Source organism: Pinus tabuliformis, chromosome Q, assembly GCF_031772625.1.
Source record: "Pinus tabuliformis cultivar Carrire ecotype Pingquan chromosome Q, CPIR1, whole genome shotgun sequence".
In the NCBI taxonomy this organism is placed as follows: domain Eukaryota; kingdom Viridiplantae; phylum Streptophyta; class Pinopsida; order Pinales; family Pinaceae; genus Pinus; species Pinus tabuliformis.
Window position 1 is genome coordinate 15,458,222 of NC_142296.1, and position 26,459 is coordinate 15,484,680.

The window sequence follows — 26,459 nt, forward strand, 5'->3', positions numbered from 1 at the left end:
CAAAGAATTTTGGTTGCATTAAGGGTTTTATTGTTAAATTCTAAACCCTAAGAATTTGACTAAACAAAATATCGTAGAAAATAGAAATTTTCCTTCGTAAAAAGATGAAACTAAAAAGAAACTGTAACATAGTAAAAATATAATCAAAATTCAATGCATATGTAATAAAGCAACATTCCTAAATGAAATTTACTTTTGCCAAATTAATATTTTATAATAATTTAAAGTACTATCCGTAAATCATCATACCATGTTTTAAATTATAAATACTGAAGCAGCTTGTCTTATTATTCTCTCTATATATTAATCTAAAAATAGCTTCAGTGCAATGCTTAATTTTTTCTAAGTTATACAAAAGGAAACCTACTGCAATACATATTAAGTAAAATTTTAGAAGCCAACTAAATTTTACATATAATATAAAGCAACAAAAAGAAACTCAACTGAAATTAAGCACAACTCAAGCAAGGATTTGTTTCTTATTCATTCGCCAGCACCCCTCATAAGTTGATAGCTTACCCTCCTACACTCTCAATGGCACGTAAAATCCTACTAAGACTCATGATGGTAACATTATCACGTATTATGTAGACACCTTTACATAGTAGGCCAAAAAATCTCCACGTGATTATGAAGCTTCATAGACCAATTTGATAAGCCCATGTTTGTGGATGGTTGGCTAGTTAACCAGATTATATTGTCCACATTCATGAAACGATCATTCTCAATCATAGCTGCATCATATTGCAAGGTCACATCATAAGCATATGTGCAATTTATTGTATGGGTGTCTTTGCATTGCAGGCCCAAAACATATGATAATTTAGTTTCCAAAGCCACCTTGATAGTCATTAGTTTGTAAAAGTACCAATTACATTTTTTATATAAATGTACACGCCCAATACAACACATAATCATATCCACACCAAAACCAAGATATGCTACCAACTTTTAAGAAGTTGAGGATATGATCACTAAAATTTAGTTGAATGTAATTGAAATTTTAAGATTTGAAATCTTTGCTGTATTTTGTTTATTAATAAACAAGATATAGTGAGAAGGATAATATGGATAAACATGAACTCTTGCAATTATTAGAAATTTGGTATACATGTGAAATTTTATAATATTTATATAAATTTATCATATAAATGTATATTTATACAAAACAGATAATGCCACACTAGCACCAGCTTGTCTTGTCAGTTGTATTTTAGTTTGATCCAGACTCGTGAAACCTAGAAAGTTCAGGTCCAAGTTTTAAAATTTAGTCGTATTTTGTTCATCGATAAACTCTATGCGATGTCTAAAGCCACGAACAAATATTCACATTGCTCCACTAAACCCTCATATTGGTCCAAATGAATCTTCCCCGAGAGTTCATAACTGGTCCAAGTGAATCTTCCCTGAGATTTCAAAATTCTCGTATTGGTCCAAGTGAATCTTCCAAATCTATAGACTTTCTCTCTAAACTTTCCCAAAATATCACCACCACCCCAGCCAAATCAAACACAAAAGGTTGAGAGACTACAAGTACTAGTCATCAATGCAATAATCCAAAATACAATTACAGTATTTTTGCAAAGTTTCTATATATATGTGCATACCATTAAATTTAATAGTCAAAAATAGCCATCAATCACCAAAATCTTGCAATCCTGATTCAAGATTGATATTGAAGTCTTTTTAAGAACACATGCATAACATTAATTTAATGGTCAGAAATAATCATCAACTATTAAACTCTTGCAAATCTGATCCAAGATTTGTATTGAAGTCTCTTTCGTATTCAAATTATCAAAGCATAAATGTTGACAACATATTAAAAACCTCAATAGTCACCTGTAAGAGTCCGAAGAAGGATGGGTGGAACTGTGTCAAATTTTAGAGCCTAATGTTTTTCCCAAGGAGACCCTTGTGGAAAAACATCCAGTACTACCGTCACCTTAATTACAAAGAACACTTGAGTTAATCCTCAAGACTAGTTTAAAAGCTACTCTAATAAGGAAAGTATAATATTTAATTTTAAAAGCAAATTTAATAAGAAAAGTGATTCTAACAGACAAGAAAAAAAACCATTACAAAAAAACATATATGCAAATTCATATAGAAATAAGACGATAAATAAAACAAATCACACAAGATAAATGAAACAAATCAAACAAGTTAAATGAAACAAAGCACACAGGATAACTAAAGAAAAACTGGGATGCATACATGATTAGTTTGAATGGTGCCCATCCATACAAAGATACAACCGATGGGAGATGTGTAATACTAGAATTCCGCTTAGACTCTTAGCAACTTCACAAAGTCCCCAAACTCAAAAGGAAAACTGAAATAAACTAAACCAAGATAAGAAAAACAACAGAAGAAAGATGGATAATGAAGGAGCAGAAGTTTGGAAAAAGAACACAAGAAAATGTCAGAGCAAGAAATGCAAGAACAAGAAATATGGTACAGTTGGAAAACAAAGTTGCTTAGCACGAAGGACAGTCAATTAGCAACCTCACAGAAATTTGAAACTAATATCCCCAAAGAATATGATATGTTTTTTGCAATACAAGTCCAAATAATATTTAAAAAAACAGACGTATGGGCGCTTGGAGAAAAGAGAAAAGTAAGAAACCGTTCTCGAATAATTTTCTTGTTTTGGACTAAATCCAAGAGATCTCTGGTCTGCAGGTGATACATGACAAACCCATATATATTATTATCCAAAATCCTTTAGAAACGCAGGTATTTGAGAATTGAAATATTTTATACTATACTCAGATTAGGTAACTTTCAAAGGTAGGCAAACTAGACACGACTGAGTACCTATATTTTAAATAACAGGTACCATAACTAACAACCAAAGCAAATCCTATAATATAATTTGAAATCACACTTAATCTCCCCCGTATAGTGTTGGGCGAGCAATCACGGAATTTAATGCAATGATGTACATCATCAAGATGAAGAGTACACCTGAAAATCCACTGAAAAGTAGCAGCGAGATTGTATCACGGCAAACGCTCTGTTAATATGAAGAACACGGATGGTATTGTGTGGGTAATTTCTCCAGTCCGGAGCCCTGGTTACCACAGACATAAAGAATTCAAATGCCACCTGTCACAACGATGAATTCGCATTGTCGCTCCCTTGAAATGCAAGTAATGCGAAAGAAGACTTAACTGCAAAGGGAAACTGTAGCTAGGCTCTGAGATTGCAAGAAATCTTAGTAGTGCTGAAACTGTATCTGTTTCTTATGTCTCCATGGTGTTATTGGAGGTTGGCCAGGAAATACATATATACCACTGACAGGGATTGATCTCCTGGTGAATTATCTGAGAAAGAATTTGTGTCCTCATTAACATATCAAGATGGCAGGGTTTGTTTTCCATTGAGTTGAAACCTTCAGTCGGACACCTGACAGGAGTCAGGCTTTTGCAATCGGCCATAGTTGAAAACCTTTCTTGGGTTAAATTTTCCTTGAACCCAGCAACCTAGCTATTTAATTCCTAGCAGATTATAAATCCACTAAATAAATACACAACCGGGATCTTAACATGAATTATTCAGCAAAAGTAAATAAAACAACTAATCTCACACATGCACATTATGCATATATTTTCTGCCCAATCAGATAAGTTCTTCATTAATTTAAATATCATAACCTACTCAGGCTCCCTTCCTAGGAAAATGGCCCTTTGAAAAATTTACAAATCCAACATATGCTGGATATGATCCCGCTGATCAAGCCCTAGATCTGGATCTAACCTGCTTGACTGATTGGATCTACTTTGTTGCACCTTGCACCTTCTTCGACCTGACACACTTGGATGAAACTCCTTCTCCACCCAAAATCATTGGGATCTCCTCTTAATTATTGTGCTCAATCACTACTGTGTTGTGTGTTTTTCTCCTCTCCTTAGCCTTGTTTTTATAATTTCCCATTGAGCTAAATCTCTAACCCTAATATCCAAAGTGACGGATGGCAAAGATTAAATCCTAACCCACTTGAGATCAACAATTGACATTAAAACATATTCACTAAAGTAAATAATTTACTTTTCCTTAGTTTACAGCCAGCATAATTAATTATGTGCTTTTCCTAAGTTAGACTTAGGCTAAATCACAAAAACAACTTACTCAATAATTAAGCAAGTACCCTGAAGAGACTTTGGATGACCTTTGAACACTTAGACACTTATAGCCTTGTGCAAAAGTACCTAAGAAGTTGCAAACATCAATACTCACTTAGTGAGGGAAGTACTTCTTGAAGAATCCCCTAGCAGAATATCTCATGCATCATCCTCTACCATGGCTCTCCTCCAAACCACCTGATTTGTTGCCTCTTCAGTTCGTTGCTCGTTAATGCCATGTAGTTCAAAAACAACTTCGAAGTCCTGCTCTCCTTGAATGTCCTTCTAGGAGCCTCCACATGCTCTTGAGCATCCCTCAATGTTTGCTCAAAGCAACTCGACTTCCTAACAAAACTAGGAGGAGCTACTAACTTCTCACTGTTGGGAATCACAATTGTCGTTAGACCAAAACCTCCAAGTGTTAGTCAGCGATCGCATCGCCAAAGATAATGATCCACGAGAGGCAGTTAGTCCATGTCGCGAAACATGCGGGGAGCATTAGTCTATCTAATGTCCAACAATCCCCCCCCCCGGGCCAATGCGAGCCGGTGTGTATCAAACTCGTGACCTATGCTCTAATACCACTTGTTGGGAATCACGATTGTCGTTGGACCAAAACCCGCAGGTGTTAGTCAACGATTGCATCCCCAGAGATAAGGATCCACGAGAGGCGGTTAGTCCATGTCGCAAAACACATGGGGAGCGTTGGTTTATCCAATGTCCAACACTCACCACTTGAAGGTTGGCTCCATGAACTAGAAGTCTCTCCATGTTGTTCTTCCTTTGGAGCCTCCTGCTCGTTGTCCTCTATCACTGCTAATGGTATCTCATGAGACTTCTTAGATGCCAAGTTCTCCTCAAACCTAACATCCCTATTCACTAAGGTCTTCCTCTGCCCTGGAATGAAAACATTGTAAGCCTTTGAAGTCTCATTATACCCCACACAAATTCCCTTCCCTACTAAGGCCTCTAGCTTTGACCCCTTCTCCACTCATATATTGGACAATCGAAAGTGTGAAAGTAGCCATCTCCAACTTCACTCCAAAAAATGCTTCTTTTGGAGTCTTGTCCCCCAAGATCATATGAGGACTTATGTTTTCTACATACACTATCGTCTTGCATGCTTTCGCCCAAAGGAACATGGGCAGATCCTAAATATGATCATCTTGGCAACTTCAACTATGGCCCAATTCTTCCTTCCAAAAACCCAATTCTTTTGCGGGTTGTAGGGAACTATCAACTCCCTCTTCATCCCTACCTCCTTGTAGAATATTTGAAGCCATCAGAGGTACTCCATTATGCGACCTTAAGACATTGAATTTCCTTCCTTTTTGATCCTCCATCAGAGCCTTAAACTCTCAAAACCGACTAAAGACCTCATCCTTGGTCCTCGTGAAGTAAATCCACATCCTCTTAGAGAAATCATCAATGAAGGTCACATAGTAATTGGAACACTTCATCGATGCTATAGGCATCAAACCACACATACCTATATGTAATAATTATTAGTTTTTGTAGCATCGGAGGTGTTCTAGTCTCGAAACTTTTTGAAGAGACTAAAACACAAGAGTTCTCCATAACCCAGAAATCGATTCTGGAAATTCCACCTAGAAGTGTCTCAATTGGATTATCAACCTATTTTTTAATTTTTCCTAAGTCTTAGGAAAAGGGGTTAATGAATCAGTATTAATTGAGAAATGTGTGAATCATCTAGAAACTCACACAGATTCTTTCTGTCTCAAGTTGGAGTCCCAACTTGAGATTATAAGAGGAGATCTATGGGTAGATGGAGAACACACACTTGAGATCGATTTCCTTGGAGAGTTCAATTTTTTTCTAGAGGCAACAGCCGGAAGAGTTCGAACCAAAGAAGGAAGCAAAGAAGAGAGGGGCAGGAACAATGAATTCAGAGGAAGTTTTTTCAGATCTGGTGAGTACTTTGCAAAGAGATCGAGATTTTCTCCAGGAGGTTGTGCAGAGGTAGCGCAGAAGCCTCAAAAGGGCAGTTCGATTTTGCTGGAGGAGAAAATGTTTTCGGTTCCATAAGAGATTCTAGAGGGCCAGAAAAGTGTTTTCCCAATCAGCGGCAGACAAGACGGCTACATTGGCAGTCAATTCAGGCAACACATGTGGCAGGCAGCGCCAAAGTGACGCAAAGCCTACGCAAGCCAAGTTGGATGGCTAGCCTTTTAGAGTTTAGAAAATGCCGAGATTGCTTGAAGTCAGGGTAATTTCACTCCGATAATTTTTGCCAGTATTTTCTCTGCAGGATTGCTAGTTTCTTACATCTAGATTGTACTCAGAATATTTCATTGATGCATAATAATAAAAACCCCCACTGCGGGGACAATTGTCCAAAAATAAGTGTGTCAATTTTTATGTGTGTGTGCTAGAATATTTCTCAACTTCCAGCGCTATCATTTTCCGCAATATTTTTGTGAAGATTGCATGATCCAAAATACAAAACTTGGGCTTTAAGCCCCAAAACATGCTTTGGGAGGATTCCATGCCCAACACTTGGCGACTTGGTTGGCATGGAGCCTGTGCCCCCTTCTCTATCGACGTTCATGGCAATGAAAGCTAGCACTGCCCGCAGCAACCCCTGATTCTTTCTCTGTGAATTGTCAATCGCTTATCCTACAATGGCGGCTATACTCCCCACGACGTTGTTACCTTGTCAGTTTGTCACAGATTGCACTCTCTTAGCCCCCCACCTTAAATTCCTTGCGTTGACGACCTGCTAACAACTAGAAGCCATGTGGTTGGCCCTGTACGATCAAGAACTTTACAATAATAAATATGTTCCCCATATAGTCACTGGCGAAATCCAACCTCTCAACGCCTATACCAACCTGGCACTTGGTGAAATTTTGAGATCAGATCCTTAAAGGTCAGACTCTGATATTATGTTAAATTCTCCTTAAACGCAACAACCTAGCTATTTATTTCCTAGTAGAATACAGATCTGTTGCATAAAGGCACAACTAGGATCTTAATATAAATTATTTAGCATAAGTAAATAAAATAACCAATCTCACACATGCACATTAGACAATTTTTTCCCCCATCAAATCAATTCTTCATTAACATAATATCAAAACCTAATCAGGCTCCTTACCTGGGAAAATGGCCCTCTAAGGAATTTACAAATACAAAATGCATTGGATCTGATCGAACTAATCAAGCCCTAGATATGGCTCTAATTTGCTTGGTTGATCTAGATCTCCTTTGTTGCACCCTGTTGTGCCCTGCAACAACCCCCCATTTCATATCACTTATATTCCAAACAATTAACATTATGAAATGGGTCCCTTTTAAAAAATTTAATTGGCATTAATGAATTTGTTCAAAAACGGTATGATAATCAAACGAATTTATGAATGAGAGCCTTTTTGAATAATGATCAAGCAATTTTTGGTTAGTGCGAAAAAGCAATCGCAAGATCGCATGTCGCTATAACAAGAGAAACACATTTAAATATCACCTTGGTCCTTGCCGATGCGATATCGCTATCGGCGATCGGCGGTATTCAATGCACACACAAAAAGAGCACATATCTTACACCCCGATGCGATGTGATATCGGCGATCGGTTATCGGCACTGCCTCTTGTGAAAAATGCCTTAACTTATAAGCCCCGACCCGATGCGATATCGCTATCGGTATTCGGCGGAACCCCAAACACTTTCACAAGACGCTCAGGTCTTTTCCCCGATGCGATGTGATATCGCAATCGGAAGTCGGCATATCATTTGACATACCTCTGGTAATGTGCTCATGCGCTAATTCGATGCGATGTCGCAATCGGCATTCGCCAAGACAGCTCCCAAATGATAGTATCACTCACACCCCCAATGCGATGCGATGACGTTTAACGATGATTAGAGTTCTTAAAAGGTGATTCTTTCAAAGCCTTTAAGTTATATTTTAATCCGGTTGATAAAGCACAGATTTCAAAATGCCGTTAAATGCAGGGATAAGGTAATGCATGCGTATTTAAAACTTTGCCCCTTCGATTTAACGAATACTTACGATTAGACCTTTAAAAAATCTGTTGCACGCGTTAAGGGGTCATTCAGCCTAATGACGATGTAATGGTCATTTATGGAGCTGCAGGTCGTAAAATCACCATCATTGCATCTGCGGTGTCTTCTTAAATGATTAGATCCGCAGCCCCTTTTTAGAATTAATCTTGCCACGCTTCAAGTGATATATCTTTCCCATTATGGATTGTCATTGTTATTTCCTCGTTACGATTTCTCTTGCATTTGTGTAGAGTTCAGCTGTCGAGAGAAGCCTGAAAATGATGGGGAAGAAGTTCAAGAAGGCTGCGGGTTCTAATGCAGCACCCGTTGCAGGTCAAGCTGCCACAGTTTCGAAGAAAGGCCTAATCTCAGATACTACATGCACCGGTCTTCCTAGCACTACATGGCAGGGTACATATAATCTGTTAGAAGCCGAGCAACCGGCGAAGACAGTGACAGAGGCTAGCGTTGATGAACAAAGGAAGTCTGACGCAACTCTCAAAGACTTGGCCGACTCCTTTTTGCACAGAATAGCAGCAAGAGAGCAGGTTCTACCTTTCACTGATGTGGTACGCTGGGCGATCGAGGAAATTCCTCTCACTGATAGAACTTTTCATACAAGGGATGGAAGGATTTTCGGGTCGTTCAAGCCTGATGACCTGAGGCGAATGTATCATTTGCCTGAACCGGAACTAGTCTATAACAGAGCCTTCGTGGAGAAGTTCGCGAACGAGAATGAATCACCATCCGAACCCCTCCGAGATTGGAGGCAGAACCCAGCCAAACACAAGCATGAAAGTTCGGGTAAGTACTCCAATGCTTCTTTGGCTTCTCCCTATTGTTATGCCGGGATTATGATGTGTAGATTGTGGGGATTACATGACTCCGCTAATATCCATATTGACATGGTTCCCCTAATAGAAGCGGCTGTCAATAGTACAATTATGGATTGGGCCACTATTCTGTCTGATAAGTTGGTCATAGCTGTTCGTGAATTTAGAGCCAAAACCATAGTCAGCGAAAGGAAAATCCCACCGTTTTATTACTCTGCTTACATTATGGATACCCTGTGTTTTAATTCTGAGTTTCCTGTCCTCGGTTGGAGATGGACTACCCATGATCCAACACCCATCCATTTGTACCATCGGAAATTGTGGAAGTCCTCTTACAAGGACCATTTGTATCAAATTTGCAATGGTTTCATGGTGCCCATTCACTATTCTATTTTCGACAGACCCATCCCAAGAATTTCTCATGAAGCTTCTTTTGACTTACCAGCCATAGCAAATTGGTTCGGGGAAGAGCATTTCACCTATATTAGAGTTTTTGGAAGCAAAGCTAGGCCGCACGTTCTCCCTTTATATATCCCAGACAAACTGTTAGCCCGGGAAATCTGTTACCAGATTATGTCTGAGAGTGTCACACAAACTCTCAAAGAGGAGAAGAAAAGAGGTTGGCCCTCTTTTCCTTTAAGAATTGGAGTTTATACTCTACTTAATTACAAGCATGCAGAAAAAGAAGCAACAAAACTCCAAATGATATCCCTGGCCACTATCCCAAACAGACTCTACGATCCGAACAAGACTGCTTTCATTGCCCTGGAACAGGCCAAACTGTCAAAGATTGTCCATCAAGAAGATGAGTTTGACGACCTGTTCGCAGGTGCTGGTTCAATAAGCCAAACCAAACAGCTTGCTGCAATGAGATACAATGATGTGGCTTTAACTGAGTTTAATAAACTTAGAGAGCAGAGGTTGCAAACTCTGCCTCTAGATTTATTATCCACAACCCCAGCATCTTCCTCAAGCGAGCCTGGTCGGCAGCAGATACGTCCACCTCCTGTTACAACTAAAGAACAGGACAAACAACAGGAGGAAAGGCAAAACAAGCTACAGGCAGAGAGGCAGAGAAAGGAGCAGTTAGAAAAGCAACAAAAGGCACAGAAGAAAAGAAAGAACTAGAAGATAGGCAGAAAAAGGAATTGCAGGAGCAGCAACGGAAAGCGCAGGAGGAGCAGCAGAGGGCAGAACAAGAAAAGCAACATGAGCAAACCTCCACCGATCCTGAATTGATTAAAGAATGGAACCAATTCGATTCCATTATCAGTGGTAAGGAAGCCTCCAAAGACTCAGACACCTCTAAAATAAGCAATGCTCCCAATACTACTTCTTCTCAGGTTCTAGAAAGAACCAGCGGCCCACCCATTTCACAGGATGTCGAGGTAATCACTCAAGACCCGTCCAATCAAATTGATCTCCAGGTGGAAGAAATTCCTCCCCTGGATATTTTCTACAGCCCAAAACATAGAGCCGTTGTTAGGCGCTCTAAGAAGAGACGAAGGCTTGATCAACCTTCTATTTCTCCTGAGCGAACAGTCACGGGCAATGTGGTCTGGAAAGGGGAATTGGACCCCTCCGATGATCTAACTAAGCTATCGCAATTCGCGGGAGCTTATTCGGCAGCAACTATCGACAAAGCATCAGAGGTAAGTCTTATGTTGAAGACTAAAGACCATGAAATTTATGCATTACAGGCAGAAGTAATAGAGGCGAAAAACAGGCAGCACAAGTAGAAGAGCAGTTGCTGGCACAACGGCAAGAGAACAATGTATTAACCCAGCAAATGCAGGCCGAAAAGCAGAAGGCAGACCAGGACGCAGTCCAGAGATAGAATACATTGTCAGAGACATTAGCACAGTTGAGAGCGGCGAATGAGCTGATAATGAAATCGAAAGATGAGCAAATAGCTCAGCTATCAGCACAGCTCGACAATATCAAGGACGCCCAGAGTGTTGACGACTTCATAGCAGAGGCAACTCGAATAAATGGCGCATTAATATCTCAGATCAGGCTTTTATGCCGACAACTTACTGACGCTGATTCACTATGCGAAACATCCACAACAGTATGTCAGCAGATAGAGAAAGCCAGAAATGAGCTAGATCAGGCCGAAGATGCCATATCCGAATATCTTGAGTGGCAAGATTCTGAAGAAGGGAAAGCGGCAAACTTGCCCCGAATTTATGAAACGTACAAAGACATACTCTTCATGGAGTGGAACACCCAGGTAATGAAAGCGGAAAGGGCGGCCTCAAGATGTAAAATGATTGCCAGCAACATGATCAATCTAGTCAACGACACACTCTATCTGGCAAATTTGATCTCCCAGTGCACACCTGGAAGTATAACAACAGCAAACCTGCTTGAGCAGAGAAATTATCCTGATCTGGAGAAACAAGGAAGGTTAATCGCTGGAGTAAATACTTTAACCTCCGACGCATACTGGCTCTTTCTGATTAAACCACACTCTCAAAGGTCGGCCCTCAACTGTTTAACAGATGCCCTCCGATACCTGATTTCCGACATTCGGGATGCCACATATGATGCCCAGCTAACTTCGCGTCTCAACACTCCACCAGAAGTGGAACCAATGCTGGCGATATGTCAGCAAAGGAGTAAAGGCAAAGAGACCACCGAATGAAGCATTGCCGCCAACTGCCAGATCGCCAAAAAAAAAAAATGATGATCTTTGTTAATGCCAATTTAGTAGCTTTTCAGTTTTGAGATATTTAGATTAGCATAGTATTTATAGACCCTTTCATTGTTTTGGAAAGGGTCGTAAAATTTTGTAATAGACTTAAAGGCTGAAGTTTGCACTATTGTGCTTCAGTCTATATTCTTTTGTGAAACTCGACCAATGGTTCTTAATTTTGATTAGAAGGCTGTTTTATGCAATTGCGCACTATTGTCTCTTGTTTGGAATGCTTTCTGGTTTGAAGGAAGGACTGCGACATAGCGATTGATACATTGGATTGTTAAGCAGCTTACATGGTACTATTATCTGCATCTGCATTCTTTCCTTTTATATGAATTGTTATGTTATTATCTTTGCTATTGTTGAATACATGAATGCGATATAACGGCAAATCTTCATTTCATTTCACTATTGAATGTTTTGTGATTTGTTATCTCTTTTACTCATGCGTGTGTCAATGATATAAATGAATAAGTGTAGTAATTCGCTATTATCGTTCTGCATAACTAATTATGCAGAACAATCTTTAATGATTTAAACCTCTATGCTTTAGTGTTAGAGTCATCTATATGCCTACCATAAAGCACAGATTATCAAACGCTACGCTTTGAAAGATTGATAAGACCCCGGGATAGATTTTAGTTGTTATATTTTGCCGATAGTATAAGTCCATCGCTTACCGCTAGCATAATATAGAAGTCACTCATCCATCCCATTTATCTATATTTCTGGGAAACTGGTCCCATTACCCCCAGTCGGAGCCACTATCCCAAACGGAAAAGGAGCTGCACTAAGGTCCGGACCGGGTGGTTTCCCCAATGTTGTTGCAACGATTTTCGGGGCATCAACACACCCTTGCACCTTCCTTGGACCCAACACCACTTGGATGAAACTCCTTCTCCACCCAATCGTTGAGATTTCCTCTGAAATCTTGTGCTCCCTCATTGTTGTGTCGCCTGTCTTTCTCCTCTCCTTAGCCATGCTTTATAATTTCTCACTAAGTTAAATCCCTAACCCTAATCTCCAAAGTGAGGGGTGGCTAGGATTAAATCCTAACAACTTGAGATCAACAATTGAGATTAAAACATATTCATTAAAGTAAATAATTAAATTTTCCTTAGTTTGTTTAGCTCAATAGCCAACATATTAATTATGTATTTTTTCCGTAGTTAAACTTAGGCTAAATCACAAAAGAAACTTGCTCAATAATCAAGCAAGTATCCTAAAGAAACTATGGATGACTTATGCACACCTTGTTAATTTTAAAAACCAAAACAGATTTAGAAACTCCTAGCAATTTATTTATGCCTAGAAAATTCACCCAAAAAAATTATTTTTCTGAAAAAGCTACTGGAAAAATAAATTGGTATTTTAACTTGTAAAATCTTTGCAACAAAAACACAAGTGAAAATCAATCACAAACACAACAAAAATGTTTTCCCTCCAATTTATCCTTCATTAAATTGCTCAAGAAAAATAAGGGCCCCCTTACCAGGAAACTGGCCCTCGGAGAAATACATAAATTATACAACAAAATTGAACCTAGGAATTTTATCCCACTAGAAGTTTCAATCCTCTGAAGAGTTATGCCCCTAGAAAAGAAAAAAAAAATCAACTTCCCAATCTACAATTCAGCCCCCTCTATCCTAGCTTTGTACTGCCCCATGCACACTAGAAGAACTCACCATTCACCTAAGTCGTTTAGCCCCCTGTGCCAGCCTTCAAGTTGAGTTTCGGCTTCCTTGCAAATTCGGCCTCCTTTATCCAATATCTCAGACCCTTTAGAATTCTCTCACCTAAATTTCTTTACTATAACTTATCCTTCTCTTTGGCCTAGTGTCTCCCACTCCACTTGATAAAATCGCTCTCTCAATTATTTAAGGTGTCTTTCTCCTCCCTTAGGCTCTCTTTTATAATTATCATTGAGCCAAAACCCTAACCTTCAATCTCCAAAGTGATGGATGGCTAGGATTAAATCCTAACCCACTTAGATCAACAATAGAGATTAGATCTAATTCACTAAAGTGATTAAATCATTTTTTCTTAGAAAAAATTAACTCAATAGCCAACATTAATTAATAAATCAATCAATGTGCTTTTGCTAAGTTAGGCTTAAGAAAGAAATCATAAAAATCACTTACTCAACATGAGCAAGTACCTAGAGAGTCTAGGACCACTCACGTATGCTTCACACCTAGCTTATACAGAATTACTTGTCCGCTTCTCTATCATCAACACTCCCTCCTAGCAAGGAAGGTATTTTACACCACCCCCAGCGTATCCCTATGGAAGACAAACTCCCCCTTCACAGCGCCCTTTGTATTGTGTCTCTAATTAAGTGATACCTGATATTTATATGCTTGGACCTGTCATGAGACATTTGATTCTCCAAGAGTTTGATGCAAGTCTGATTATCGTAGTGAATCATTGAGAAATCTAACTCAAAACCAAATAACCTTTTGACTCTGTAAGCACCTTGCAAAGCCAAATGGCCTCACAACTCACCATACTTGCTACCATGTACTCGACCTGTGTTGAACTAAGTGCCACAAAAGATTGTTTCTTGCTAAACCATGACATCATTAGTGACCCCAAGTTGAAGCAACACCTCGAGGTGTTTTTCTTGACCACTACACTCGCAGCCCAATCCGAGTCTATGTAGCTAGGCAACTGCAGTCCACCACTCCTAATATACTTCAACCCATACTCCATTGTACCTCATAGATACCTAAGCACATGCTTCGCTACAACCCAATACACCACCCTCAGTTCCACCATAAAGTGGCTCTGAGTATACCAAATAACCTTTTGACTCTGTAAGCACCTTGCAAAGCCAAATGGCCTCACAACTCACCATACTTGCTACCATGTACTCGACCTGTGTTGAACTAAGTGCCACAAAAGATTGTTTCTTGCTAAACCATGACATCATTAGTGACCCCAAGTTGAAGCAACACCTCGAGGTGTTTTTCTTGACCACTACACTCGCAGCCCAATCCGAGTCTATGTAGCTAGGCAACTGCAGTCCACCACTCCTAATATACTTCAACCCATACTCCATTGTACCTCATAGATACCTAAGCACATGCTTCGCTACAACCCAATACACCACCCTCAGTTCCACCATAAAGTGGCTCTGAGTATACACAGAAAAGCATATATTTGGCCTAGTGTTGGCTAGATACATCAATGAACCAATTAGTTGTCTGCATAATGTGGAATCCACCAAGGCTGACTCGAAAGTATTCAACTCCTTCAAGTTGATAATCATGGGTGTACACATAGGCTTACAATGCATCCCAAATCTCTTCAAGATATAAATTACAAATTTCCCTATCCTAGGAAAATCTCACCTGTCTGTTGCCACACCTCCAATCCCAAACAATAGTGCATCATGTTGATCTCCATCTCAAACTTTGAAGAAAAATATCACTTGCACAACTCTATCAGCTTCCTTAAACCTGTGAAAAAGAGTTCATCCACATCAAGAACCAAGATGAGTGGATCATTGCAAACTAGTATATAATATATGTTGGGATCTGCCTAGCTCTTGGTGAAGCCCATGCCTAGTAGATACCATCAATCGTCAAGTACCATATCCTCAGTGCCTGCTTGAGTCTGTATAGTGCCTTCTTCAACCTACATACATGGGAATCTCTTTCATGCACCTCAAAGCCTTAAGGCTGCTCAATGTATACCTCCTCCTCGACCACTCCATTGCGGAACGTTGTCTTCACATCTGTCTAGTGTATCCTCCCCCCCCCATCTTTGAACCACTAGAGATAACAACCTCGATAGAAGTATATCTGGTAACTAGAGTGAATGTATTCTCATAATCCACTCCCTCCTAGCAAAAACCTCTTTCCCCGAATCATGTTATACTGCCATCTGCAACATGCTTGATCTTCTAGATCCTTTTAGAGCTAACTATTGATTTACCTTTTGGGCATGGCACAATGTCCCACACATCATTCTTCATGATGAATCCCTCCAAATTTGTTGGTTCATAGCAACCTCAAAACTAGAAGGCTTGCAATCACTGAGGTCACTCACAAGTGCCATATAACTAGAAAACTTATGTGGTCATTTGCTCTCCCTGAAAGTCCTCCTAGGAGCTTCCACATACTCATGAGCATCTTTTAGTGTCTGTTCAAGCCATCTCAGCCAGTGCTATCAGGATTGAACCAAACTGGTTTGGATCGGCCAATCCTGTCGTTTTGAAGCCTAAACCGGTTTGAACCGGTGCAATGGACCAAAAATGGTCAGTTCAGTACCGAACCGGCTGGTTTTGTTACTGAACCGGACATTTTTGTCAAACTGGTACCGAACAGGCCGGTTCGGTGCAGCCACCTAACAACTCGTGTGGGGCCCATTCAAGCAATTTTTTAAATATTTTTCTTAGTTGGGACTTCGGGGTGTCAACAAAATTGGAGTGTTTGTGAGCGAATACACACCAAGAAAAGGAACCGTTTAGAGCAAAAATGGTTAAATGACATGGTTTATGTTCAATACAACCTCAGGTTGAGGCAAAACCAATTGTTAAACAAGACACATGAATCAAGCAACTTATCTTTGGATCATCAGAGTGGGTTATCGAGACCCAGGAACCAACATTTGACAATGAAGATCTTTCTTGGATGGACTTTGACCCACTTCCAGCTCCACCTTCAAGGCGAGGGGAATCAAGTCAAAATCCCACTATAGATCCTCAGTTTGCTACTGCTAATTCTGAGGATGAAGATGAGGGGGAGGTTGAGGATGTTGATTCTGATTAGTAATTTAGTACTAATTGTATTGTAGTTTGATGTATCAAAGGCCATTTAGAGTTTGTATCTTGATGTATTTTGTTTCAGACATGTATTGCACTAAGTTTTATTTTGGTATTATCATATTATGCACTCTTACTTGCTATATAAATGAGAAATTTTTCATATGTGTGTATAAATGGTTTGAATTTTATATGGATGCACATGAATATATATGTTTTTTTTAATTTGAATATTTTATGTATTTTTGCTCAATCATTTTTTTGGTCTGGTTTTTTTACCGGTTTCCATCCAGTTCCAACCAGTTCCCGATCCAAAGGGTCTACCGGTTCGACGACCGTTCGATTCTGATAACTATGATCTCAGCCTCCTCACGACAGAACTGGAAGCAAACTCCAACTCCTCCCAATCTAAAGACTGAGTCACAATTGCTACTAGTGTTCGTGTCTCGTCAATCTTCGAAGCCCCTCACTCCTTATCTTTTTCCACTACTAGAAAGGGTTCATATGACTTCCTAAGGGCTTGAATATCCTCAAATATGACATCCTTGCTCACCACAATCTTCCCCTGCAATGAAATCTACACCCTATATGCCTTTGAAGTCTCACTATAACCTACAAAGATGCCATTATGTGTTGAGGGTTCCAACATCATCCTCTTCTCTGAAGGTACATGGCTATAAGTTAGACACCCAAAGATGTAAATGACCCACCTCCTGTTTCACCCTTGTGAAAACCTCCTCATGCATCTCGTCCTCCAAGACCTTACGGGGACTCTTGTTCTAAATGTATATTGTCGTGATGCGTGCCTCTGCCCAAAGGAACATGTGCAAATCCTGATCGTGGATCATAGCCTTGGTAATTCCATCAATGATCCTATTCTTTCTTTCTGCAACCCCATTCTGTTGAGGATTGTACAATACTATTAGCTCCTTCTCGATTCCTGCATCCATGCAAAAAATTCTTGAAATCGTTGAGCTATACTCACCCTTAATCTTCCTCCTAGTATGGTTCTCCACAAGAGCCTTAAACTCCCAAAACCAACTGAAGACTTCATCTTTGGTCTTCATGAAGTAAATCCATGTCCTTCTAAAGAAGTCATCTATGAAGGTTATGTAATAATTGTAATCACTCAAGAGTCAAAAGGAAAATTGAAATAATACCACACATATGAAAGCACTTGGCCTAATATCTCATTGGACTTGGCATCACTACTTGGAAAAATTGTCTTGGCATATTCAACAAGTGCACATCCCTTGCACACACCTTTATTACATTGAACTCTAGAAGACCAATTACAATATTCCTCAATATTGGTAAAGCCTTCTGATGCAAGTGGCCCATCCTCCTGTACCATAATTCACACAAGTCATCACTATCATGAACCAGAGCACATACAAGTTGAACCTACAGTATGTACAAGTTACCCTCCCACCACCCAATTACATGCCTTGCACCTAGACTAGAAGTTCTCAACTTGTATCTGTCCATCTCAAAAATACGCTTCATATCATTTGTCCTCCATGGCTGAGATTGCTAGAAGGTTCTTCGTTAGCTCTAGAACATAAAACACATTTCTCACCTCCAAAATGCCCTCTTGACTCTAGCTGAAACTAAATAGTTCCAACCCCCTCGACTGCACAAAGGGCATTGTTCCTAAGTTCCACATGTAGCTTTGAGTCACCCTCTAAAATACTGGTGAACAACTCATGTAATCCCATCATATGACAAAAAGCACCATTGTCCATGAACCATGCACCCTTGGCTATGGTGTGAAAAGGACAAGACACCAACAAGAACTCCTTGAATTTGGTGGCAAACTCACTGATATGTGAATTCACTGATGTTGAAACCTATGCCTTCCCCTTTCCCTTCTTCTTCTTCAAACATTGACTTGAATAATGACCAAAATATGACATGCAAAGCATTTTACTATGCTCATGTCTTTCTTCTTTGCAACTCCTAAGGTAGCCTCTCCCCCATAATTCTTCTTAACCTTCCCCTTGCACTTCCTTTCCCAACTGGCAAGGGCAAGTTTCTCATCATCGCCCTTCTGTTGCCCACCCTGTAAAGATTCCTCTCGAATCTCCTCTTGGATGAAATCATCCCAAAGGCTCTCCCAGTCAAGTAGGTTCTCACGTGCCACAATGCCTTTGATGAAGGGAGCCCATGGCTTAGTGAATCCATTTAGGGTTGTCCTCACCAATTCTTCATCTGACACAACCTCTCTAATTGCAGCTAACTCATAATGAACATGTGAGATCTGAGTGAGATAATATGCTACGGTATTTGATCTAGACATCTTAATGCTCCTAAATTTCTCCCTTAGCACTATCTTCCTGTTCTAGTTATCACACTAATATAATTTTATCAAAGCCTCTGACATGTCCCTACCAGTGTTCTTTCCATAAAGATGAGGGATCACATGGTCCTTCACTGCATCTAGAACAATCCTTCTAGCTTTCATATCCTTTTGGTTATGGATGGTCAGTGGGGAAGAATCAGTAAGAGGGGTGAGTTGCTGATCTACAAACTCCCAGACCCCATTCTCCATCAACACCAATGCAATACTCTCCTTCCAAAGACTTTAGTTGCATGCACCCTCCAACCAGTATTTAAATCTTAGTCCAGTTGTGGCCATCCTTTCAAACTTCAAATCAAATACTCAACCCAGAAAATTATTGCTGCTGAATTTATTCTATTGTAAAACCTGTGACAAATCAATCTTCCAGTCCCCAGAGTTTATTGCTCCGAAACCATGTGATCCGATTTAAATTCCTAGCAATTTACTTTAAGGAAATATTAATATAAGGGCTCCTTTAACAGGGAAAATGGCCCTCAAAGAAATACAAAAATTATACAACAAAAGGGAACCTGGAAAATTCGGCCCCTTGGAAGATTCGGCCCTTTAAAATACTCAGCACCTGGAAGTTTTCAGGCCTACAATTCATCCTCCTCTCTCCTAGCTCTGTACTACCCCTAAGCGCTGGAAATCCTTCACCTAGGCCATATGCCCCCCTCCGCAACCCTTCAAGCTGAATCTCAGATTCCTTGCAAATTCAACCTCCTTTTTCCAATATCTCAGCCCCTTCAGAATTCTTCCACCGGAATTTCCTTGCTGCAAATAATCATTCTCTTTGGCCTAGAGTCTCACTCTCCACTTGAGAAAATCATTTTCTTAATGATTCAACGTGTCGTAGGCTCTCTTTTATAATTATCATTGAGCCAAAACCCTAATCCTCGATCTCCAAAGCAATGGATGGCTAGGATTAAATCCTAATCCACTTAGATTCTAAGTCACCAAAGTGATTGAATCACTTTTCCTTGGAAATCTTTAGCTCAATCGCCAACATTAATTAATTAAATAATCAAAGTGTTTTTCCAAAGTTAGGAAAGAAATCATAAAAGCCACTTACTCAACATGAGCAAGTACCTAAAGAGTCCTGAACCACTCTTGCATGCTTGACATGAAGACTATGCATAAGTACCTATCCACTGCTATATCATCAACACACCCAGACATTTAGTCCTGTGCAGAAGTACGTCTAAGCTACAAACATCAGCCTCTTTGCCCTTTAATTTTGTTTGGCAACCAAATTGCAGTCTGAATCCCCTTATATCCTGTAGTCTGTAGTCTCAGTGATGTCAGGAACTGTTTTAAGGGCGGGCTGTCTACAATCTTAGATGGAACCGGTTGCTGAAAGTAGAATGACCTCTAGGAGAGGACAACCCAGTGTTTGTGGTAATCTTCTCAACCACATGGAACATCAAAGAATAACCTGAGTGAAAAACTTAGAAGAAGCACTAGAAGGAACCAAACACTACCACAAGAGGTTCTCTACAGACGTCAAGGCTGAGGTTGAGAAAATTGAAGAGAAAATCAGGACAAAGCCATGACACAATTCTTCAGAATGGTTGAGCAATACTGGCATAGAAAAAGCTTCATTCCCAAGGTAATAGAGGAGAACGTATTCCAGCAAGGGAAACCATGGAGAAGCTGAATCTTGTGGAAAAAAAAAATGATGCCTTGATAGAAGCTGCATGGGGGACAGAGGGACTAGTTGTTAAGGAGGAACCAGAGGACCAGCACCAACCAGGAGACAATCAGACTAACAGCCTATATCTTGGTAGAATCTGATACCGAAGAAGAGAATTAGCTTTGTAATATGTCAGATCTTCTCTTTTGGCGTCTAGATTTAAGGTCTAGTTCTTCAGACTTGACTTATAGCATAGTTATGCTGATAAAGAGAAGATCATTAGTTTTAAGTTTTACCTATGCATTGTGTATAAATTAATGTCAAACTGCTAAGTACTAGTGGCAGCCTTAGGTATTACTGTTTAGCTATGCTAAGAGTCTAAGACATCATAATGTGCTCTCTAATAATGCAACTTTACGAAATCTCAGACATACCTACAGAAAGTAGCATCTCTGTGCTAATAATGATGTGATTTTTTGTATATTAATAGTGAAGAAGTTGCTAATTTACCAAAAAAAGAAATCAACCTTTATCTGTCTGAAGCTCATTTGCTCTTATAGGTAAACAAGATGCAATTGCAGTGAATTATCATATTTCCAGACAACAGTACGGTCATGAAGAAGGCTTAATGAATGTCAAAAGAAAAGCAGCAAATCTGGATATGGCATTGTAATTTAAATAATGATGGAGTTTAAAAAAAATTGGTGACATAAATGATTGTTATCAACATAATATAAAGTATGTTGCCAGGTAAAGCCCATAAATTAACTCGAATGTTACAAACTTATATAAAACAGGTTGTGGAACAGAATCTGGGAATCTGGACCTCCCAAAGAAACAAAAATCACAACCTAAACCAGATGACAGAATAACAGCCAATTTGATTACTGGCATAATAAATTTTTGCAGGAGAAAGCCTACAAACAGTTCTTCTTGTCCTCTTCTATCACAGTTATTTGAATTTGTAATAAATCAGCAAGTATCACTCATCTCCTTCTTTTGGCTTTTCTTCCTCCTTCTTCTCCTGTATGCGAATCCAAATCAAAAAGCATTCAATTAAAGCAACCTCTTGTATCATATTTATGACAACAATAAAAATAATTACAACATAGCTTGTCATGTCAAAACTGTGTAAAAATGTCTCTTCCAAATTTCTCCATTGCTTCAGCATAACCAAATAAGAATTTATAAAGTCAACAGTTTCATAGAGAAGACAGAAAGTTTCCAATAAATCCTCATTCATCTTTTGTGTTCTCTCAAATTCATTTATCTCTTCTGCAAAGTGTGCATCTTTCTATAATATAACATTCAATTTAAAGGAAAACCCAAAAATTTTATATTTTAAAGGTTAAGTTTTAGCATATACCCTTTCATAGCTATTAATGGGGATTAATAGCACGCTGAAACTGTTGTCAAGTCTCCAAAATTGTTACCCTACCCAACATTCAATAAGAAACTGTCCTCAAACTACGCTTTGGGCCTTGGTCTATGCAGCTGTCAAACTGGAGTTATTAACTTACTTTCATAGTTAGGATATACATATAAACATTTTTATTTCCCTGTTTCCTAAAACTATGACTCTTGCATTTCCAAAACTGGTATTATTTCAGAAACCTCATCCCTTTGCCCACTTTTAGGTAACTTGATTCAAAATTGCTAACGAGATTCCCCAGGGAGACTTTACAATGAAGAGTCAACGTGATCATCCTTTACCAATAAATAAGCTCAATCTCATCTCAAGGAAAATTTATACAGAAGCCAACTAATCTATAGTATTTAAGGCCACCAAAAAGAAATGTCTACTTGATCCTGTCACACTAACAAGGAAAAACTAAGAACTATAATCCTAGGAATATCCTATGAATTGGGAGGCTCATGGAAATTTCAATCAAGATTAGTTAATCTGTACATAGAAGTGTAACAAGCAAATGCAGCAAATATTACAAATTGTCCTTGAAACTAGAGATATAATGGTTCACCGCCCCCAGCCTCCGAATACAACCAGTTTCTAATCCTGAAATGGAAGTAGCACCAATCTTTCTAAGGAAATTTTTAATTTCGTTGGGCTTTACAAGACATAGTGAAAATAGCAGATAACCATTTTATCTGGATTCACATGCTTCCACACATGTTGAAGTGTTCAAAGATTTCAGTCAGGCAGTTCCTTTTTTCCATTTGCCAACCATTAAACCAGTGCCTAAAGCTAAAAACTAGAAGATAGTTAGATTACCTCAGTGTCTGTTTGCAACGTTGCCAGCAAGTCCTTCACAGAAGGATCGTTTGGATCTACCCCTGGAAGCTGCATGCAAAAAGACAAACCAGCAAGATAGAGGTTAAAAGAAAATTTATCATAAAGGTATCCTTAGCTTCTGTTTCTATTTGCATCATTGAGATTAATAGGATACAGATAAAGCTCATACCGATGCAAGAATAGATGACACAAAACCTTGGTCACCTAAAACTTTGCCCATCTCTGTCTTTTCTGAGGAAGCTTTTTCATTTTCTTGTACAGACATTTGTAGAGCTGCAAACAAAATAGTGCAAGTATTCGTTCATCAATACTAAAATCACGCTTCCATAAGTTTGGAACTGTCTTCAAAAGGGCACTGAAGCTTGACTAGAAGAAACAAGAATTAATTAATTACAAACCTGCAGCGGTGTTGGTAAGGTAACTAGCTAAAAGAAGAATATATTAAATCATTTACAGGAAAGGAGACAAAGGAGAATATGCAATTGATGAGAGAATGGAAGCAATTTAGTTACACACAAACTACTCTATTGTGTTTCAAGTTTCAACTTCCGCTTTCCCTCCAAGGAGGTTTGAACTTTCTATAGTCATTTTTCCAGTCATAATTTAGAAACTCCCACACATAAAGATGAGTTGCTTTAGTACATTCGAAGTTAAAAACCAAATATATGTATGTATGTATGTATTTCTTTAGTTGCACTGAGAGTAACAATATGCATCTATATATTGGTATCATAAAGATGTTGTCATGTGGGTAATGTTTAGATCATCATACGATAGTTTCAAAAAAATATAATACTTACACTATTATGTCCCACTAACTTAGTGGTTTTGGTTTGAAATATCTTTTATAGTATTGTTATTGGTTATAATACCCTGGTTCTAAGTTGAAAACTAAGTCATTGAATCTGAGTCGAAACCTGCGCTGATAACTGACCAAGTCAGAGTCCAAATCTGAGCTTTAAAATTATGATTATGTACTAAATCTTAAGGTGTACAGACATACCTGAAGAGGTATCGCCTGTCCATTAAAGAAGACACCTATAGCAGTGGTACAAACAATACAGCATACTATACTTACTGCTCTCTTTGGTAGAACTCCTCCTTTTCTTCCTGATGTGCTCTTGTTTTATCTAGCTATCTTGCTCTCTTCACATATGCATTTGACCTCTCTAATCTTGTCCTCTTTATGCTTTGAGAGAAAAAACAAATCTCTTCAATCCTAGCAACTAATCCCCTCAATTTTAGCTAACGCCCATCTCCATCTTGAGATATATGGCTAAAATTAAATCTTAATCCAAGTCACTGAAGTTCTAGAACTTGAACATTTCATTTCAATCCGTGAGACTAAGCAACTTCAAAACATTAGACTTCCACTTTTTATTTGTATTTTTCAATTGAAATTACAAGATGGAATTAGTGATTTGATTTTTCATTTTGGAGCACCGTGATCTGGTTTTGGTGTAGTTATTGCAAGAAGACAGTTGTAGGCTACAACAGGATTGTGTTGAGGTTCATGTCCTCACACTTTCTTCAAAAATGTTAGGAAAATGTGTTTATCGCAGCTACAAAAAACATTGTGTGTTTTGGGCAACAAGAATATTGTTTCAGTCTTTATTTAAATTTTCTTGCTCATTATTCTTCTTTGTGTTATTCATACATTTTTATGATTTTCATTTTGATATGACATTTTCCCATTTCCAATTTTTTTTGGGGTCATGTTCCCAGTGCATACCCACTTCCATGTAGCATCCAACTTAGACCAGATGGGACCCCCAACTCAACTAAAGGGCCCATCGCTTGTAGGAATTTACAGGGTAAGTTCCTCAGACAGAACACCAAAGGACACCGCTCACAAACAGATCACAGATCAATACACCAATACTTTTGACGTGGTTAAAACCCTCAAAGAGGGAAACAGTCCACGGCCTGAGCCAACGTGGCCACTACAGGCAATTTATTAATAAAAGAATGAAAATTTACATAAGCTTCTCTCATGGACGGTTAACCTACAAATGACCCTCCATGCTCTTTAAATAGAGATCATGGACCAATCGGGTGTTAAGCCACGGATCAAGTGTCGGTAATACAGAGGAGAGAATGAACCGTCGGATCACTACATATCGTGACCGTCAGATTGTAAGTTACAAAATGTACATAGTAAAGAAACACACTTTACCTAACTCTATACTAGACCAAGTTATACTTAACTATTTCCTATGTGTCGGAATATCCTAACATCCCCCCTTAAGAACAACTTGGGATAGGATTGAAGGATTTACAAATATGACACAATAGGAGAAGGAAGGAGGCACTAGAGCCTATCCCCCCTTAGTGACAACTTCCTGAACTCCAACCATAAATCGAAGTTTAGTAAACTTCGCCTCTGTGAGAGCTTTTGTAAATATGTCTGCAACTTGATCATCTGTTGAACAATATTGCACTTCAAGAACATGGTCGTGGATGAAGTGCATGTACAGTTCAATGTGTTTGTTGCGCTGATGTTGGATTGGATCTTTGCACAGTTGAATGGCACTTTGATTATCACACCAAAGTGTAGTCGGATGTTGCTGCTGAAAGCCAAACTCTAACAGGATCTGACGAAGCCACAAGGCTTCTTTACTAGCTTCTACGGCACCACAATACTCTGCTTCTGCTGAAGAAAGAGAAATGGCACCTTGTTTCTTGCAAGCCCATGTAATAGGTCCTGAACCAAGAGTGAACACATAACCTGCAGTAGACTTCCGATCATCAGGGTCACCAGCCCAATTGGAATCAGTGAAACCAACCAATAGAGGAGCTGCTTCGGCACTGTAATGAATCCCAAACTGAACTGTACCTCGAACATAACGAAGTATTCTTTTAGTTGCTTTCCAATGACTTTCATGTGGGTTTTGTATAAACCGAGCAACAAGGCCAACAGCAAAGGAAAGGCCAGGACGAGTATGGGTTAGATACAAAAGTTTTCCTACAAGTTGACGGTATAAGGTAACATCAACTTCAGGAGAAGTACAAGTGACTGAAAGTTTGACTCCAGACTGAAAGGGAGAAGGGGCGGGCTTACAGTCTTCCATGTGAAAATGGCATAAAATATCACAAGCATACTTGGACTGGGAAAGGGAAATACCTTCCTTGGATTGCAAGACTTGAAGACCAAGAAAATAATGTAAGTGTCCTAAGTCTGTCATTTCAAACTTCCTTTTAAGGCTAGACTTCACATGGTTTATAAGGTTGGGATCACTACCAATCAGGATAAGATCATCAACATAAAGAACAAGAATGATAAGAGACTTGCCCACTTTCTTGGTGTAGACAGTATTGTCAGAATGACACCTAGAAAAGCCATTTTCTAAAAGAAAGTTATCCATTTTGGCATACCAAGCTCGAGGAGCTTGCTTGAGACCATAAAGGGATTTCTTAAGCCGACATACAAGGCTGGAGTCTGTTTGTATAAAGCCAATAGGTTGTTCCATATAGATTTCTTCATGCAAGTCCCCATGCAAGAAGGCAGATTTAACATCCATCTGATGGACTTCCCATTTGAAAGAGGCAGCAAGGGAAAGAACAAGGCAGATAGAGTTCATTTTGGCAACAGGGGAGAAGGTTTCAGTGTAGTCAATGCCTTCAACTTGTGAAAAACCCTTAGCAACAAGACGAGCTTTATGTTTATCAACTTTCCCATCTGGTCCATACTTGGTTCTGTAAACCCATTTGCATCTAACAAGTCTTCGTCCCTTTGGTAGAGGAACAAGATCCCATGTATCATTTGCCAATAATGAATGAT

The 26,459-nt window shown here is 39.1% G+C and overlaps 1 protein-coding gene across 2 annotated transcripts in view; it reads right to left on the reverse strand.

The window, feature by feature from the left end:
- Positions 1-21,070: 21,070 nt before the first annotated feature.
- Positions 21,071-26,459, reverse strand: part of LOC149218028 (26S proteasome non-ATPase regulatory subunit 4 homolog) — an 89,843-nt gene continuing 84,454 nt past the window's right edge. The window contains exons 8-10 of one of the 2 annotated variants that reach the window (XM_089383751.1): positions 22,848-22,951; positions 22,658-22,726; positions 21,071-21,451 (exon numbers count right to left, since the gene is read on the reverse strand). In XM_089383751.1, coding sequence (XP_089239877.1) covers positions 21,410-21,451; positions 22,658-22,726; positions 22,848-22,951 — 215 coding nt within the window. In that variant the 3' untranslated portion in view covers positions 21,071-21,409. Of the gene's footprint in view, positions 21,862-22,657; positions 22,727-22,847; positions 22,952-26,459 lie in introns of both variants that reach the window. The other variant, XM_089383750.1, reaches the window with a different exon arrangement.